This window comes from Adiantum capillus-veneris, chromosome 13 (genome assembly GCF_014529385.1).
Source record: "Adiantum capillus-veneris isolate H3 chromosome 13, ASM1452938v2, whole genome shotgun sequence".
In the NCBI taxonomy this organism is placed as follows: domain Eukaryota; kingdom Viridiplantae; phylum Streptophyta; class Polypodiopsida; order Polypodiales; family Pteridaceae; genus Adiantum; species Adiantum capillus-veneris.
Genome location: NC_140943.1, coordinates 111539999 through 111554883, shown reverse-complemented (window position 1 = coordinate 111554883; position 14885 = coordinate 111539999). Strand labels below are relative to the sequence as shown.

The 14885-nt window shown below is 44.2% G+C and overlaps 1 protein-coding gene and 1 pseudogene across 1 annotated transcript in view; one reads left to right on the top strand and one right to left on the bottom strand.

Moving 5' to 3' along the window:
- Positions 1 to 2602: 2602 nt before the first annotated feature.
- Positions 2603 to 3597, bottom strand: LOC147444656 (uncharacterized; annotated as a pseudogene).
- A 993-nt stretch (positions 3598 to 4590) lies between these two features.
- The window catches only part of LOC147444655 (dynein beta chain, ciliary protein), a 39351-nt gene continuing 29056 nt past the window's right edge, over positions 4591 to 14885 (top strand). The window contains exon 1 of the mRNA XM_086527190.1: positions 4591 to 4776. Within this exon, the coding sequence (XP_086383316.1) occupies positions 4629 to 4776 (148 nt within the window). The 5' untranslated portion in view covers positions 4591 to 4628. The remainder of the gene's footprint in view (positions 4777 to 14885) is intronic.

Below are 14885 nucleotides of genomic sequence, written 5' to 3'. Positions count from 1 at the left end.
GAGCAGTCCTGTTACAAGACGGACGACCAACTGCATTTGAAAGCAAGAAGCTTGATGTATCTCAACAAAACTACTTTGCTTATGAGCGCAAACTCTATGCAATAGTGTCTGCCTTAAAAACATGGCGGCATTATTTGTATGGTGCTCAGTTTGAGATTGTGTTTGACCATGAAAGCATTAAATGGTTTACACAACAAACGGATTTGAAGGGTTGGAAAGCCAGGTGGACCGAGATTCTTCAGGAATATGATGCCAAGCTTCGGTATCGTAAAGGACGATACAATGTGGTGGCTGACACTCTAAGTCGTATGCCGGAGATCAATTCTCTCTTGTTCACGGAACTTTGTAGTGAATTTTTGGATTCTCTAAAAGGCAAGTATGAGCATGATGAAGCATATTCCAAAGTGTGGATCCATGTACAAATGAGGGATCCTTCTCACTCCAATGATGGTAGTGTAACGTTAACCTCCACACATAGTTCTCCTCTATCGAGTGATGAACTACAGCGATGGAAGCATTTCACCATCGACAATGGGTACCTACTCCATAAGCGGAGAGTTTGTGTACCGACGGACATAGACATTCGGCACCAAATTCTTTATGATTGGGTCATGATAGTCCAAGTTCAGGGCACCTGGGTATTAGAAAGACTTATTCTCTCGTACGACGACAATTTTACATGGCTTTGTTCAAGCTTATGTCTTGCATTGCCAAAAATGTCAAGTTAACAAAGCAGAGCGCTTGAAAGCAGGAGGACTCTTACATCCTTTGGAGATTCCCAATGGAAAATGGGAAAGTATCTCTATGGACTTTATTGTGGTTTACCAACCACTGTACGAGGTCATGACTCGGTATGGGTGGTCGTAGACCGGTTGACTAAACTATGTAAGTTTATTCCAAACAAATCAACGATTAAGACTCCAGAACTAGCCAAGTTATTTGTGGACAATCTATACAAGTTATATGGGTTGACAAGTAACATTGTCAGTGATCGTGATCCCAAGTTTAACATTCATTTTTGGAGGGCTGTGTTCAAATGATTGGGTATACAACTAAACCTTAGTACAACTGATCATCCAGAAACAGATGGTCAACTGAAAGAGTTAACCAAGTGCTAGAGGATATGCTAAGAGCATACGTTAGCAAGAAACAATCAGATTGGGAAGAATATTTACCTATTCTCGAGTTTGCTACAATGGTGCTAAGCATGTCACCTCTGGATTTAGTCCTTTTCATGCTCATGTATGGTTTTCAACCTAGGTCACCTGTTACAGTGGGGTTGGCAACCGAACATCTCCAACAGGTTAAGGATTTTCTCCAAGACCACATGGATATGCTGAAACTCGCTCGTCAAAATGTCCGACAAGCGTAGGATCAATATAAGAAGTACGCCGATGAGAAACGTCGGCAAGTTATCTTTGAAGAAGGGGAGGAAGTATTTTTTTACGTCTGCCAGAACATTCAGAAAGTTTGAAAACTGGGCCAACACCTAAATTATCTCCAAGATATTGTGGACCTTTCAAAATACTCAAGCGAGTAGGTGATCGTGCCTACAAATTATTGCTACCTACACATTCTCGTTTTCATTCGGTGTTTCATGTAAGCCCTTTACGTAAGCGGTTACATGGGGACGACAATGTCATTGACCAACAGATTTTGGTTGATTTCGTTGAACCTCCTACCTTACCGCATGAACCTGAACGCATTCTCGACTATCATGATTTACGTACGCGTCATCATGTACGTCAACAAGCCTTAATCAAGTGGAAAGATCTACCTGAGGAAGGCGCCACTTGGGGAAACATTAGTGTTCTTAAGAAGAAGTTCCCCACTTTTGTTTTCGAGGACGAAAACTGTTCTTTAAGGGGGGAGTAATGTCAGGACAACGGCAAGGCCGGACTAAACAAGGGCAAGGCCGGGCTAGGCAGTGTGGAAAGGGAGTCCAACTAGGGCAAAGGGCTAGGAGCCATGCTATATAGTGGGTGGGTGGGAGGTGGACTCCGAGGTTCTAGTTCCCCTTGTCTGACATCACTAGCTAGCACTATCATTTCTCTATGACCTAGGCATAATCAAAATTAACACCTTGTTTTCTTTTTATTACTTCACTATTACTAATCCGTCAGTTGAGATTACGGAAAAAAGGGAAGAAATCTGTTTGGAGAACAATTTGGGAGAGAGAAGTAGTTGAGTGATAGGTGGAATGAGAATTAAAGTGGTGTCGAAAACTTTCGTCACATTTCATCTCTATTTCGAGGGGTACTTAGTGACAACAAATACCGCAAATTACTCTCCATGTCATCGCCTAAAGTTATCAAATAAAATGAGAGGTTTCATTACTGAAATATCTCAGTCCAAGGAAAGGTGGCTACCGAGGGTTTGAATCTCTCCCTTTCCTTCCTATTTCAATTATACTTTCTTTGGATACTTTTGTCTATTCCTTGAAATGTAGTTGAACAATTATCTTGGAAAAGATGATCGAAATAAGAGTTTTAATTTGTTTTTGGATACGAATAAAAAGAAGTTGAAAGAATACTTCAACAAGTAATACGAGAAGATAGAGACATTAAAGGACAAAAGCTTTGAAGACCATAGGAGTAGCTCGTCAGTTGTTGTCATTATTGGCATGCTTAAAGAACCGTGCATGATACGAAAGCTAGCCAAAAAATCCAAGTGCTTGTTTTCAAGCGCCTCTTACCGGTTGGAGTTATCTTTCAAGTGGTCAAGCTTTGTTTGCCCTTTGTGCCAATGACTCCTCGACCTTTGGAGTAGACCGCTTGTCATTGGTGGTGGCTATGGCTTGACTTTTGATTTGGGAGGCTTTGGAGTCTTCTTCCCCTGGTACCTCACTCATGTTAGTATTTTCGTGGTGGTAGAGGAGGCATGCCGAACATAGTTCTATCATGATAGTACTCATCTACTGCATCATACCGTTTACATGTGTATCCTCTATCATTGCCAGATGTAGCTTTATCAAGTCTATATTGGCCACATACAGAGCTCCATTTTTTGCAGCATGCCTCTATATCTTTATCAAAGTCATGGTATGTGGAGGCCAACCGTGCAACCACTTTTGCCCATAGATTGACCCCCTGCTTTTGAGGATTGTTGAATTCCTCGTGCATACCCCCCCTCACATGGATAAGCTGGTCGACCTAGATGTCCTTCCATTGACCCTTGGATTTTTGGATGCTGTCTTTGTCATCTTCGAGCTCCACAATGCCCTTCTTCTTGGACACCCTCGCCTTCTTTGATGGAGCCGTCGATGCAATTTCTTGCACATCCTCACCACCCAAGTGTAAAGCTTTCTTCCTTGATGGCTTTGCACACCCTTTAGTAGATTTAGGATAGGAGGGGTTTGGGCTTGGACCACTCTCTACATGTGTAGGCTTATGGTATGGAGGTGGAGCGCATGGTGGAGGGGGACTTGAATAAGAAAGGAGAGGAGGGTGATAGAGACATTAGCATGGTCGTGAAGCTATGCGGGGGCATTGTGAAGGGGGGTGGTGTGAAGAAGTAGTAAGAGGGTTGGGAGAATACATATTGGGAAGCATTGTCATCCATGTCCTTTTGAATTTCCGAATGTATAGATGGGTCCATGATTCCTACATACTCAAAGAGTTCAACAACATAGTTTAGTTTCGGTTGATATCTCTTTGATAGTCAGTTCAGAGAGAGAGAGAGAGAGAGAGAGAGAGAGAGAGAGAGAGAGAGAGAGAGAGAGAGAGAGAGAGAGAGGTATTAGGAAAGGGTGGGAGGAGAGGTTGATGCAATATTTGGTATGGCAAAGAATTTTCCTAGCTACCTCAAAGTGATGATCGCCTTCAATGACCTATAATAAAAAGGGGAGAATAAATTACACATTGCATCAAGGGGAAACAAGTGTAACAAATAAAAAAACAAAGTGCAACATTCCATTGCTTTGCACAAATGGGAAAATAACCTTCTTGCTCCTGCTGCCCCGCTGTTGATCAACAAAGGTAGCCCATCCAATGCACAAAGTGCATCAAAGAAAAGCTCAAGAGAGGGGGGGGGGGGGGGGGGGGGGGTGTACTAATTGAATGTAAATGTTCACAAAAAAGAACGTTGAAAAAAGAAACAGTTGAAGAGAAACGTTCAAATATTGGAAGAGGCTCATCCCATGGGGAACGTGGTATAGAGATGGGCGAGGGGGGGGGGTCGCAGGTCCTCTAGTTCGACGTTCTCTGCTGCCGTTGGGTCGTGTGAGCCTGCCCTATCTAACAAAAAATAATATCGATACGCACAACTCCAGATGGATGGAGCCTGGGGATTGAACTCAAGGCCGTAGATCGTGTCGTAGGCTATCATAGGGTGGGTTCAGACTAGGCGACGGAAGAAAAATGCAAAGGGGCGTTGATCTTCCACGACAAAATTTGGTTGGTTGGAGTTGAGGAACTCTTCCACCGGGCCCTCCATTTTTCTTCCGACCCCCGCCCCCCCCCCCCCCCCCCCCCCCCCCAAGAGTTGACGACCTCTCTCAGCCCCCTTCACTTTTTCACTTTTCCTCCACACTGTTCACACTAGGCGGCGGCACATTTAGGAAAGCTTGTTTCTTCCGCCGGTCGAGTCTAAACCCAGCCTCCCGTTCACGTGATGGGCTCTTGAAGAGAATGGGCCAGGCATTGAAGAAACTTGGAGGCGGGCGGAGCTCCTCGCGCATACTCCCGAAAAAACCTCATCAGCAAGCTGCAGAATCTAGATTTCAGGACCCTACGCTCAAAGGACACCTTCCGGGCGATGTCCATCCAGATCGTCCTTGTAAGTTATAGACCTGGAGTTGTATCGCTCATGGGTGTTCCTGTTTCTGTGTGTGTGTGTGTGCGCGCGCGCGTGCGCCTGCATACTACCTTTGTAGATTGTACAATAGATACTGCCTAAGCATGTAGACATCAGACACAATTAATTGGTGTACCATTCAAGCTGAAGAGAGGTGAAATAGACTACTGCCTAAGCACATACAATCCATTGTGGTACCTGGAGACACAGGCTAAAGATATCTATAAATTGAAGAATGGATTCGGTCATCATGCAATGGTTCATGCCATCATCCAGCAAGAGTAATGGACACCCTTGCAAAGTAGGCCCATGAATATAGCCAGTGATCCTTGAAGAGAGCCTTTTTCTCCCTTCCGTTCATTCAAAATCGGCTCATCCCTCTCTTTCATAACGAGAGTACAAAAATATATTGTATTGAATATAGATATATATCACTTATCTCAAGACAAACAAATTTGAGAAAGAGAGAAGAATCAAGTTGACACGAGTCGAAGAGGGTGGTCCGCTCCCTGAAAGAGCAAGAAGTCTTGAAAGCCTAGAGACATTGCCACAATTGTGTAGAGAAGGGTGAAGGAGAGGAGCCGGGAGCACAGCGGAAGAGGAAGATGAATACGCACACACACTCATACACACATACCATAGCCACACACATATGTTGGAGGGGGAGAGCAGACACACACTGTGTACTCCCTTTCTTTCTTCTCTGTCTTATGTACTTAGATATAATACGCACTCTACTTTGTGTTAGTGACTCACACATGTGTATAGCTTTACACTTAGGGTTAGTAGCAGTTAGTGATGGGCGGTCGGCCACATGGCCATTAAACCTAACATTCTCCCACTTGATGGTCTAATGTGGGAGACCATAAGAATGGAAGAGAACCACCCTTGACCCAATACCCATCAACTCACGATAGTGCTGAAACCGATGGTTGGAGAGACTTTTAGTGAGTGCATCCGTTGTGTTCTCTGACGTAGGAGTCTTCACTAAATCAAGGCTCTTGTTTGCCAGGCAGCATTTACGATTGAAGTGATAACGCACATCAATGTGTTTCGTTTTGGAATGAAACACTGGATTGTTAGCGAAGGCAATAGCACACTGACTATCACAATGAAGAATTGGTGTACATTGCTCCAATCCAAGATCTTTTACGCATAGTTACCCGGAACGGGAAATTGAAACGGGAACGGGAACGGCAACATGCATGAAATACAATTCCTTGTTTCGGATACTCACGTCTGAAACACGGAACGGGGATCGAGAACGTGAAATTAGGATGGGAATGGGGAACGGGGACTTGAAAATGGCTATTCTTTGTAACTATGCAAATTTTACTAGGCGAGCAAGCCAAATAGCTTCTTTGCATGCCTCACTCTATGCAACATACACTGCCTCTGTGGTAGAAATGGATGTACAGTCTTGAAGAACGGATCTCCAAGAAATAGCAGAACCAACAAATGTGTAAATGCAACCTGTTATTGATTTACGATTGTCAACAAGCCTGCATAATCACTGTCTACAAATCCTTGAATGGATAACTCTCCACGACCATAGCATAATTGTCTTTCTGCTGTGCCACTCAAGTATTTGAGAATCGACTTGACAGCATCCCAATGCTTTTTACCAGGGTTAGACATAAATCTACTGACAACTCCGAGTGCATGTGCAATGAGCCACCATGGCATACATGATATAACCGGCCTATACAACGTAGAGGGCGGTACTATTTGAATTACCTGTTAACTTTACACAAAGCACTGAGAAGGGAAGAGAACACAGCTATGTCCAGCGACTAGAATATCACTGCGCACACGAGACCGACACCCTATAGGCCCCAAAGACTGGCGTCCCTTTCGGTATTTCTTTATTCAAATTAAGGTAGACGATCTGACCACTTAGTACAAGCTTTCACAAAGCTGTCCAAACCTGGCGAGGACTGAAAACGCAGGTTTTCGACCTGATTTCGGCAGCATAACGACGCAAAAATCCCTGTAGGTCAAAAGCACCTGTCTAGGACGGATTCCCTCGCTATCTGGAAGCTTTCTGGTGAGCTGTCACAGAAATTCAGCGGGTTGTACTTCTCTGTTTTTCATTGCCGGGTGCCCAAAAGCCTGTACACGCATCCCAAGGCTCTCACGAGGCTTCCCCGGTGTTCCTTTGCAATTTAGGTGCGAAACCCTAAACCTACAGAAAAACACAGCAGGCTGTAATTCCCTGTTTCGAATCGTTGTTAGCAGAGCGAACATGCCTGCGCGAGTTTAAGGGCTCCCGCACGCAATGGGACAGTTCCCCTGTGAATTGGACAAGTTTTCACGCGAGAAAACTCTCCAAACTCGCAATCTTTCGCGATGGACTTGTGCATACCTGTGGGGAATTAGCAATTAGCTAATCCGGTTCCTGTTCAGAAGGCTCTTCCCTTGGCAAACACGCATAAACCCCCAGAATTGTACATGTTCATCTGAGTAGCCCAACTAGTGAGGCATTACCATATGTGCCAAAGGGGAGAGAGAGATACACGAGAGTGAATCATCGCGCTACATGAGACAGAGGAGAAGGCAAGCTTTCCATTAAAGCTGTAGACATGCACCCACTGCACACACACTGTAGGTCACTTATTCTCAAAAATCAGCCCCCTCTCTCTCTTGGGCGCCTCCTCTTGCTGAGGTGTCCTGCAGGAATGATCTCCTCTTGCCAAGTGTTTAGTTTGCCCCTATGAGTTAATTCCCTAGTTCCCACTGACTTATAAAGTTATAAGTGACTTTCCGAGTGGCCCAGACTTCATTTGGCGCACACAGGCTTCCATACTCATCAGAATTCAGTGCTAACTGGCCCGACCAGTCCCAAACTGACCGACCCAGACTCCCGATGTGAGAAACCTATTCGGCCGCAGCCGTTTCACACTGGCCATGCAATGTCCACTTGCGTCTTTTCAAGGGTTCCGGGGAAAACAAGTAAAAATAAAAATAAATAAAATTATCTAGTACTTATTTATGGAAGGCAATAAGAAAAATACACCTCTTGGTGGCACACCCCATCCTTGAAATACTGCAATCCACCTCGCTTGCATGCCAATAATACCTTGATATCACACATATTCTATGATGGGAATCCAAGATATACATGCTTCCGGAAATGTAGCGTTGGACGATTAAACAATCCCACTAACCTGGCTACGACACATATATCAAGCATAGAAGTCTTCTAGTGTACTCTCAAGCACAAACTTCTCTAGCTAAATTCTGTATGGAAAGAGTAGATACAATTGCTTAACTACTTTGTTGAGCATCATAAACCATGCTCTTGCCTTGCTCCAAAAAGGCTACATCAAGTCATTGTGGGTTCCATCTGAAAGGCTTCAAGATACAATTGCAATAGCTGAGATGAATCAACCAATTCAGACTCTTCTATCCATTTGGCATCCAAGGATGGATAGTTCTTGAATTTCACCAAATTGCGGCTTGCAACTTTTCCTCTAACCTTTCTTTCCTTATGTGCCAATATCTGTTCAGGAACAAGGATCTCATCCAATTCTTCCACTTCGGGTTGTTCCTCATCAACCATGTTCTCTGGCACATTACCAACAAAGGGTCTTAGAAGGCTGACATGAAAAGCATTATGTATTTTCCAGCCTTCTGGTAGCTTTAACCTGTAAGCTACATCGCTGATCTTTTCTGAAATCTGAAAAGGACCATAATATCGCATACTGAGCTTAGGAAACAAACGTTCCTTGCCTTTCCTTTTCCTTAACTTGGCCTTTTCAAAGCGCAAAAGCACCTAATCACCAAGTGAAAATACAAGTTCACGACGGTGACGATCAGCAGCTTTCTTTTGCTTAGCCCGAGTCTTCTCAAGAGCAATCTTTATCTTCCTGTATGTTTCATCCATATCTTGCACATACTTGTCTGCCTCAAATATCTTGTCCTTAGTGTGCAAAATGGGCGGGACTTTCTTCCCTCCCTCCACTATCTCAAATGGTGCCTTACCTGTTGACGTATGCACAATGTTATTGTAAGCATATTCCACCAATGGAAGATGGTGTTCCCAAGTCTGACACATAACATTTGAGCAGGTCAAAGACAGTAGAATTTGCCTCTTCTGATTGTCCATCAGTTTGCGGATGAAATGAAGAAGAGGACTTTAGCGTAGTGCCCATGTTCTCAAACAATGCCTTCCAGAAAAGACTCGTCATACGTGGATCCCTGTCACTGACAATTGACTGAGGCATCCCGTGATATTTAAAGATATTGCTCATGAATATCTTGACCATGTGTTCTGGCTTTATTTTCTTCCTCACAGGAATGAAATGGGCCTGCTTACTGAACGTACAAATGATAGTCCAAATCCCATCATTGCCTGTTTGCGTCCTTGGAAGATCAAAGATAAAGTCCATTGCTATGCTTTCCCATGGCCTATCTGGGATCGGCAATGGCTGCAACAATGCCGGCTGCTTTTGCCTGTCAAATTTGACTTTTTGGCAAACTAAGCATGATCTTACAAACGTATCAACATCTTGACGCAAAGCTCGCCGATAGAAGAATGCCTCAACCCCTTTCACTGTCGCATCAATTCCACGATGGCCAACATAAGGTGGAGCATGACTTTCGATCAAAATCTTTGGCCGTAACTGTTTAGTAACGCATAACTTTCTATGCATCATGAGAAAGTCATTCTTAAGCATATAGTGCTCATGATGTTGCCCATCAACAAGCTGGTCATAGATCCTTGCAAAATCTGAATCTTCAGCATATTGTGTCTTCATTTCATCTAATCCACAATGGTATGGAATTGACACTGTTGAAATTTGGGGCTTTCGTGACAACGCATCAGCCACCACGTTCTTTTGTCCTTGCACATGCACAATCTGAAAATGGAACATTGACAAGATGTTTGCTCATCGCATGTGCTTCTCAGACAACTTCGTCTGTATGAGAAAATATCGCAAGGTTTGATGATCCGTTTGGACAACAAAATCAGCCCCTAGCAGATAGTGTTTCCAACTAGTGAGAGCATGAATTACTGCCAGCAATTCTTTCTCATAGACTTGCAAGTTCCTTTCAGTCTTCAAAAGAATTCTGCTCTCATATGCGACTACTCGGCCATTCTGCATTAGAACTGCACCAAGACTATGGCCACACGCATCACACTGAACCACAAAAGGTTTCGAAAGATCTGGCAAAATGATTACCGGATCTGAAGTCAGCTTCTCTTTCAAGTGTTTGAACGCTAAAATTTCCTTGGCTGTCCACTTGAAAGTAACTCCTTTTCCTTGCAGTGCATGGAGTGGAGAAGCAATCTCAACAAAATTTCGGATGAACCTCCTGTAGTAGGAACATAAGCCTAGAAAGCTTCGAATGTCATGTACTGACTTCAAGTTTGGCTGTGACCTAATTGCTTCCACTTTAGCAGGATGCATGCGTACCCCATCCTTTGAAACAATGTGCCCAAGGAAGTGAATCTCTTGCAAAAAGAATTCACTCTTCTTCGCATTAATGAGTAGCCTGTTGTTACGTAACTCATTGAAAACTGCAGTCAAGTGATCCCTATGCTCCTCTTCAGACTTCGAGTAGACAATCATGTCATCAAAGAAGGTACCCACGAAGTTTCTACGTGGTCTTAAAATTTTGTCCATCATTCTATTAAACGTGGCAGGAGCATTTGTGAGACCAAATGGCATAACAAGAAACTCATAGAGACCAAATGTTGTCCTGAACGCAGTCTTATGGACATCTTCTGGCCTAATGCGTATCTGATGGTACCCACTCTTTAGGTCTATTCTTGTAAACAATGACGCTTCCTCAAGCCGATCAAGAATGTCATCTATCCTCGGTATGGGGAACCTGTTCTTGATGGTATTCTTATTCAAGGCGCTATAGTCAATGCACATGCGCCATGAACCATCCTTCTTCTGCACTAAGAGTACAGGCGAACAAAAAGAGGATGAACTGGGCTGAATCAACCCCTTCTCTAAAAGCTCGTTGACCTGACTCATAATCTCTTTCTGCTGGGCTGCACTAACCCTGTATGGTGGTCTATTTGGTGGACTAGAACCTGGCACAAGATCTATAGTATGATCCTTAGGTCTCTCAGGAGGTAACTCCCCTGGCAAAGAGTCCGAAAAACAATCACTGAAACCACTCAAAAAAGTTGACCTGTCTTTATCTAAGGTAGACAAATTAGATACAACTTGAGGTACTTCTTTTGCAAAGATCAAGTACGCAAAAAGATGATTCTTTATTACAGATAAAATAGCAGAAGCAAAAACAACTTGAACAGACTCGCCTTTAAGCTTTACATCAAGGACACGAGTCTTTCCTCTATGTACAAGGGTAATCTTTTTGTTGTAAGTATCCACCATAAGCTGCAACCTGTAACACCATGGGATACCCAGTAACACACCACAGCCCTCAAGTGGCATAATATGAAATTCTTCCGCATCCACATAGCTCTGAATGTGCAGACGAAGCTTCCCCAAGATGGGAGTAACAAGCTCTGAATGACCTGGGCATGCCAAACCTGCTTCCCTTGTCATACCCATCTCCTCTGCACGAATGCCCAACTTTGATGCCAATTCTGGTGATATGAAATTTGCACGGGCTCCTGGATCAAAGAAAACCAGCACTGTCTGGTCTCTAACTTTGCCCCAAGCTTTGCGCAGCTCCGTGGCATTTGTGTTTGGCTGGTCTGCAACCAAATCTGGAACAAGTCCTGCACTCGGCTTTGGCTTCTTCCCTTTATGGTCTGACTTGTCATCCTTATCGTGTGACTTCTTCTGTGGGCATTCATTTGCAAAATGTCCTTCCTGTTCACAAATGTGGGATTTCTTGGTCTCCCTAAGAGCTTTCCTTTCTTCAAAAGTTTTGCCAGAAAAATGCCTTTTTTGTTCTTGTTCTCGTCCCGAAGAAGATTTAGACTGCTTCTTGGACGTATCACCTTCTTCAGTGGAGGGCTTCTTTGTGGGAGGTTCAGAAGGCTTTGTTGCAACATTGCCTTTGGCTGAAAACCGTTTGCCTTGGGACCCTTTTGTGTGGCTATTAAATCCATCGGAATCTCCCTTCGACAGATTGCTGGCCACTCTTGCATTCTCAATCAACTGAAACATATTCATGACAGTAGTCTTTGTGTAGTAGTCCTTGATTTTCTTGGGCAATCCACAACAGTACTTCTCAATCTGTTCTTACAATGGCACAAACCTGTAAGAGGTGACTGGCAACAGTGCGGCCCAAAACTGTTTATTGTACTCTTCCAGATTCGCACACTGTTTAGCATTCAACTCGTGCCATTCTGTCATCGCATCTACTTCAAAAGTGTTTGTCAGCCATGCAGGCGCAAAAAGCTGTTTGAATTGAACCCATGTTGTTGGGGCTTGACCCTGGTTCAACAATGCGGTCCACCATTAAAGCGCATTCCCTTTCAAGAAAGTGGCAGCCTTGCGTATCTTTGAAGATTCTGTGAAGTTTCCTCCAGCATAAGCTGCATCGAATTGCTGTATGAAGGTCAAAGCCTTCAATTGATCCTCAGTTCCTTTGAAAGTTTCAAACTTCACTCCTTGCCCACCTTCCTTGTAATCCTTAGGCTGACTCAAAGGAGCCACATCATCATAAACAAGAGCCTGTAACAGTGGTGCTCCATGATTGTTCATTCCAGCACTCGCATCAACTGTTTTCCCTGTCGTATCTGCATTTTGTACATATGGCTGTGAAAAACCAGCCATACCAAATTGTGTTCGAGGCACTCGAAATTGGCCATAGGCACCCTGAAAACCTGGTTGGACACCCATGTTGGCGTACATAGGGTTACCCATGCCTGTTTGCATTGTCCCGAACACATTCCCTGGCATAGAACTTGTGGAATGTCCAGCCATAGCTTGAAACACTGAACCACCTCCAAAATAACCAGGATAAGTAATTGGTAATGGAAGGGTCTGACGCATAGTCTGTTCATTGCTCCCTTGACCATTCACAAACGGTTCCTGTCCAGCTAAAAGCAAGTTGCTTTGGATCATTGGACACCGCTAGTTGCTCAACCACATGGGCTTTCCCTCGAGCATCATGAGTCCTCTGCGCATTGGAAATCTCCTTTTCTTGCAACGGCTCAGTCATACCCTGTGTAGGAGGCTGAAAACCTTGTGTCGGAGCCTGTAAGAACTCCTGCATCCTTGGGTTGTTAGCCAACTGCTGAAACATGTCCATGCAGCAACGCAGTTGAGTTCTAAACAACCTGTCCTCTTGTTGAAGAGTTGAAGGAATTTTCTCTGTGCCATGTGAGGAAGATCCCTCTTCAGGTACTTGGTCTCTCTTCTCTGCCATAATGACAAGCTCTGTTTTGCTTTCACCCACAACAATCCACGTTGCACTTTTTGAAGAAAAAGTGACTATCCCGTCGATGGAACCATATAACTAGCCTATACAACGTAGAGGGCGGTACTATTTGAATTACCTGTTAACTTTACACAGAGCACTGCGAAGGGAAGAGAACACAGTTGCGTCCAGCGACTAGAATATCACTGCGCACACGAGACCGACAGCCTATAGGCCCAAAGACTGGCGCCCCTCTTGGTATTTCTTTTTTCAAATTAAGGTAGACGATCCGACCACTTAGCACAAGCTTTCACAAAGCTGTCCAATCCTGGCTAGGACTGAAAAGGCAGGTTTTCGACCTGATTTCGGCAGCATAACGACGCAAAAATCCCTGTAGGTCAAAAGCACCTGTCTAGGACGGATTCCCTCACTATTTGGAAGCTTTCTGGTGAGCTGTCACAGAAATTCAGTGGGCTGTAATTCTCTGTTTTTCACTGTCGGGTGTCTAAAAGCTTGTACACGCATCCCAAGGCTCTCACGAGGCTTCCCCGGTGTTCCCTCGCAATTTAGGTGCGAAACCCTAAACCTATAGAAAAACACAGCAGGCTGTAATTCCCTGTTTCGAATCGTTTTTAGCAGAGCGAACACGCCTGCGCGAGTCCCAAGGGCTCCCGCACGCAATGGGACAGTTTCCCTGTGAATTGGACAAGTTTTCACGCGAGAAAACTTGCAATCTTTTGCGATGGAACTGTGCGTACCTGTGGGGGATTAGCAATTAGCTAATCCGGTTCCTGTTCAGAAGGCTCTTGCCTTGGCAAACGCCCATGTTTTGTTCTTTGCAATACTGGACAACTCTCTCTTCATAGCATGCTTCCACTAAACCAAGAAGACTCACCACTATCTGTCAACAAAACAAAATCCACGCTTGGAAAAAAAGGTTCTGGCGGATGCGAGACTCTTTGAGGTCTCCGCGGTTGATCAGAACTTGTACTAGCCTGTGTAGTAAGTGGCTCGGGAGCTGTCTGGACAGGAGGTGATACATCGAAAAACGTCACTTTCGGGAATTCAACCTCTTTACTTGGCTGTCTATGCATCTTAGTCTCATTAAAGACAACATCACTGCTACAGATCACTGATCGACTTTTCGGATCCCATAAACGATATAGCCAAATTGACCATCTACACCATAGCCAATGAAGATGCATTTCCTGGACTCATGATCTAGCTTAGCACGCAACTTTGGGTACATGTACATAAGCTTCACAACCAAATGTGTGGAGTTTTTCATAAGACAAAATATGTCCCAAGGTTGGATGGTACGTACGTACGTACTGGGTCCGTACTACACGTCCGTACAGTACGGATCCGTACCGTACGGATTCAATCCGTACATTTTATTTTTTGTGGGTGGGGGGGGGGGGGGGGGGGGGGGGGGGGTGGTTTGGGTTTCTCCCTCCTCTTAGTTTTATTGCTATTATTGAAATGTGATATTGTGTCCCAAGTTCGTATCATGGACCATGGTAGGTCACTTGATTAATGTTTAATACCATATAAACATATAGAGTGATATATTTGTAGGCTTCTCTCATGAAATTCCTATTTTCTTCCTAATTTTTAAGGGATTTTTACCAATAGTGCATATTTTTATGTACCTTAAACCTCAATCCATACAAGATTGTCACAAACCGGTGACGTGGCATGGCTAGCAGTACACACACTCAGGCAATCCCGGATTTCACGCTGAAAAGGCTGACGTGGCACTGCCATACGGACCTCCGCAAATTGCGGCGCAA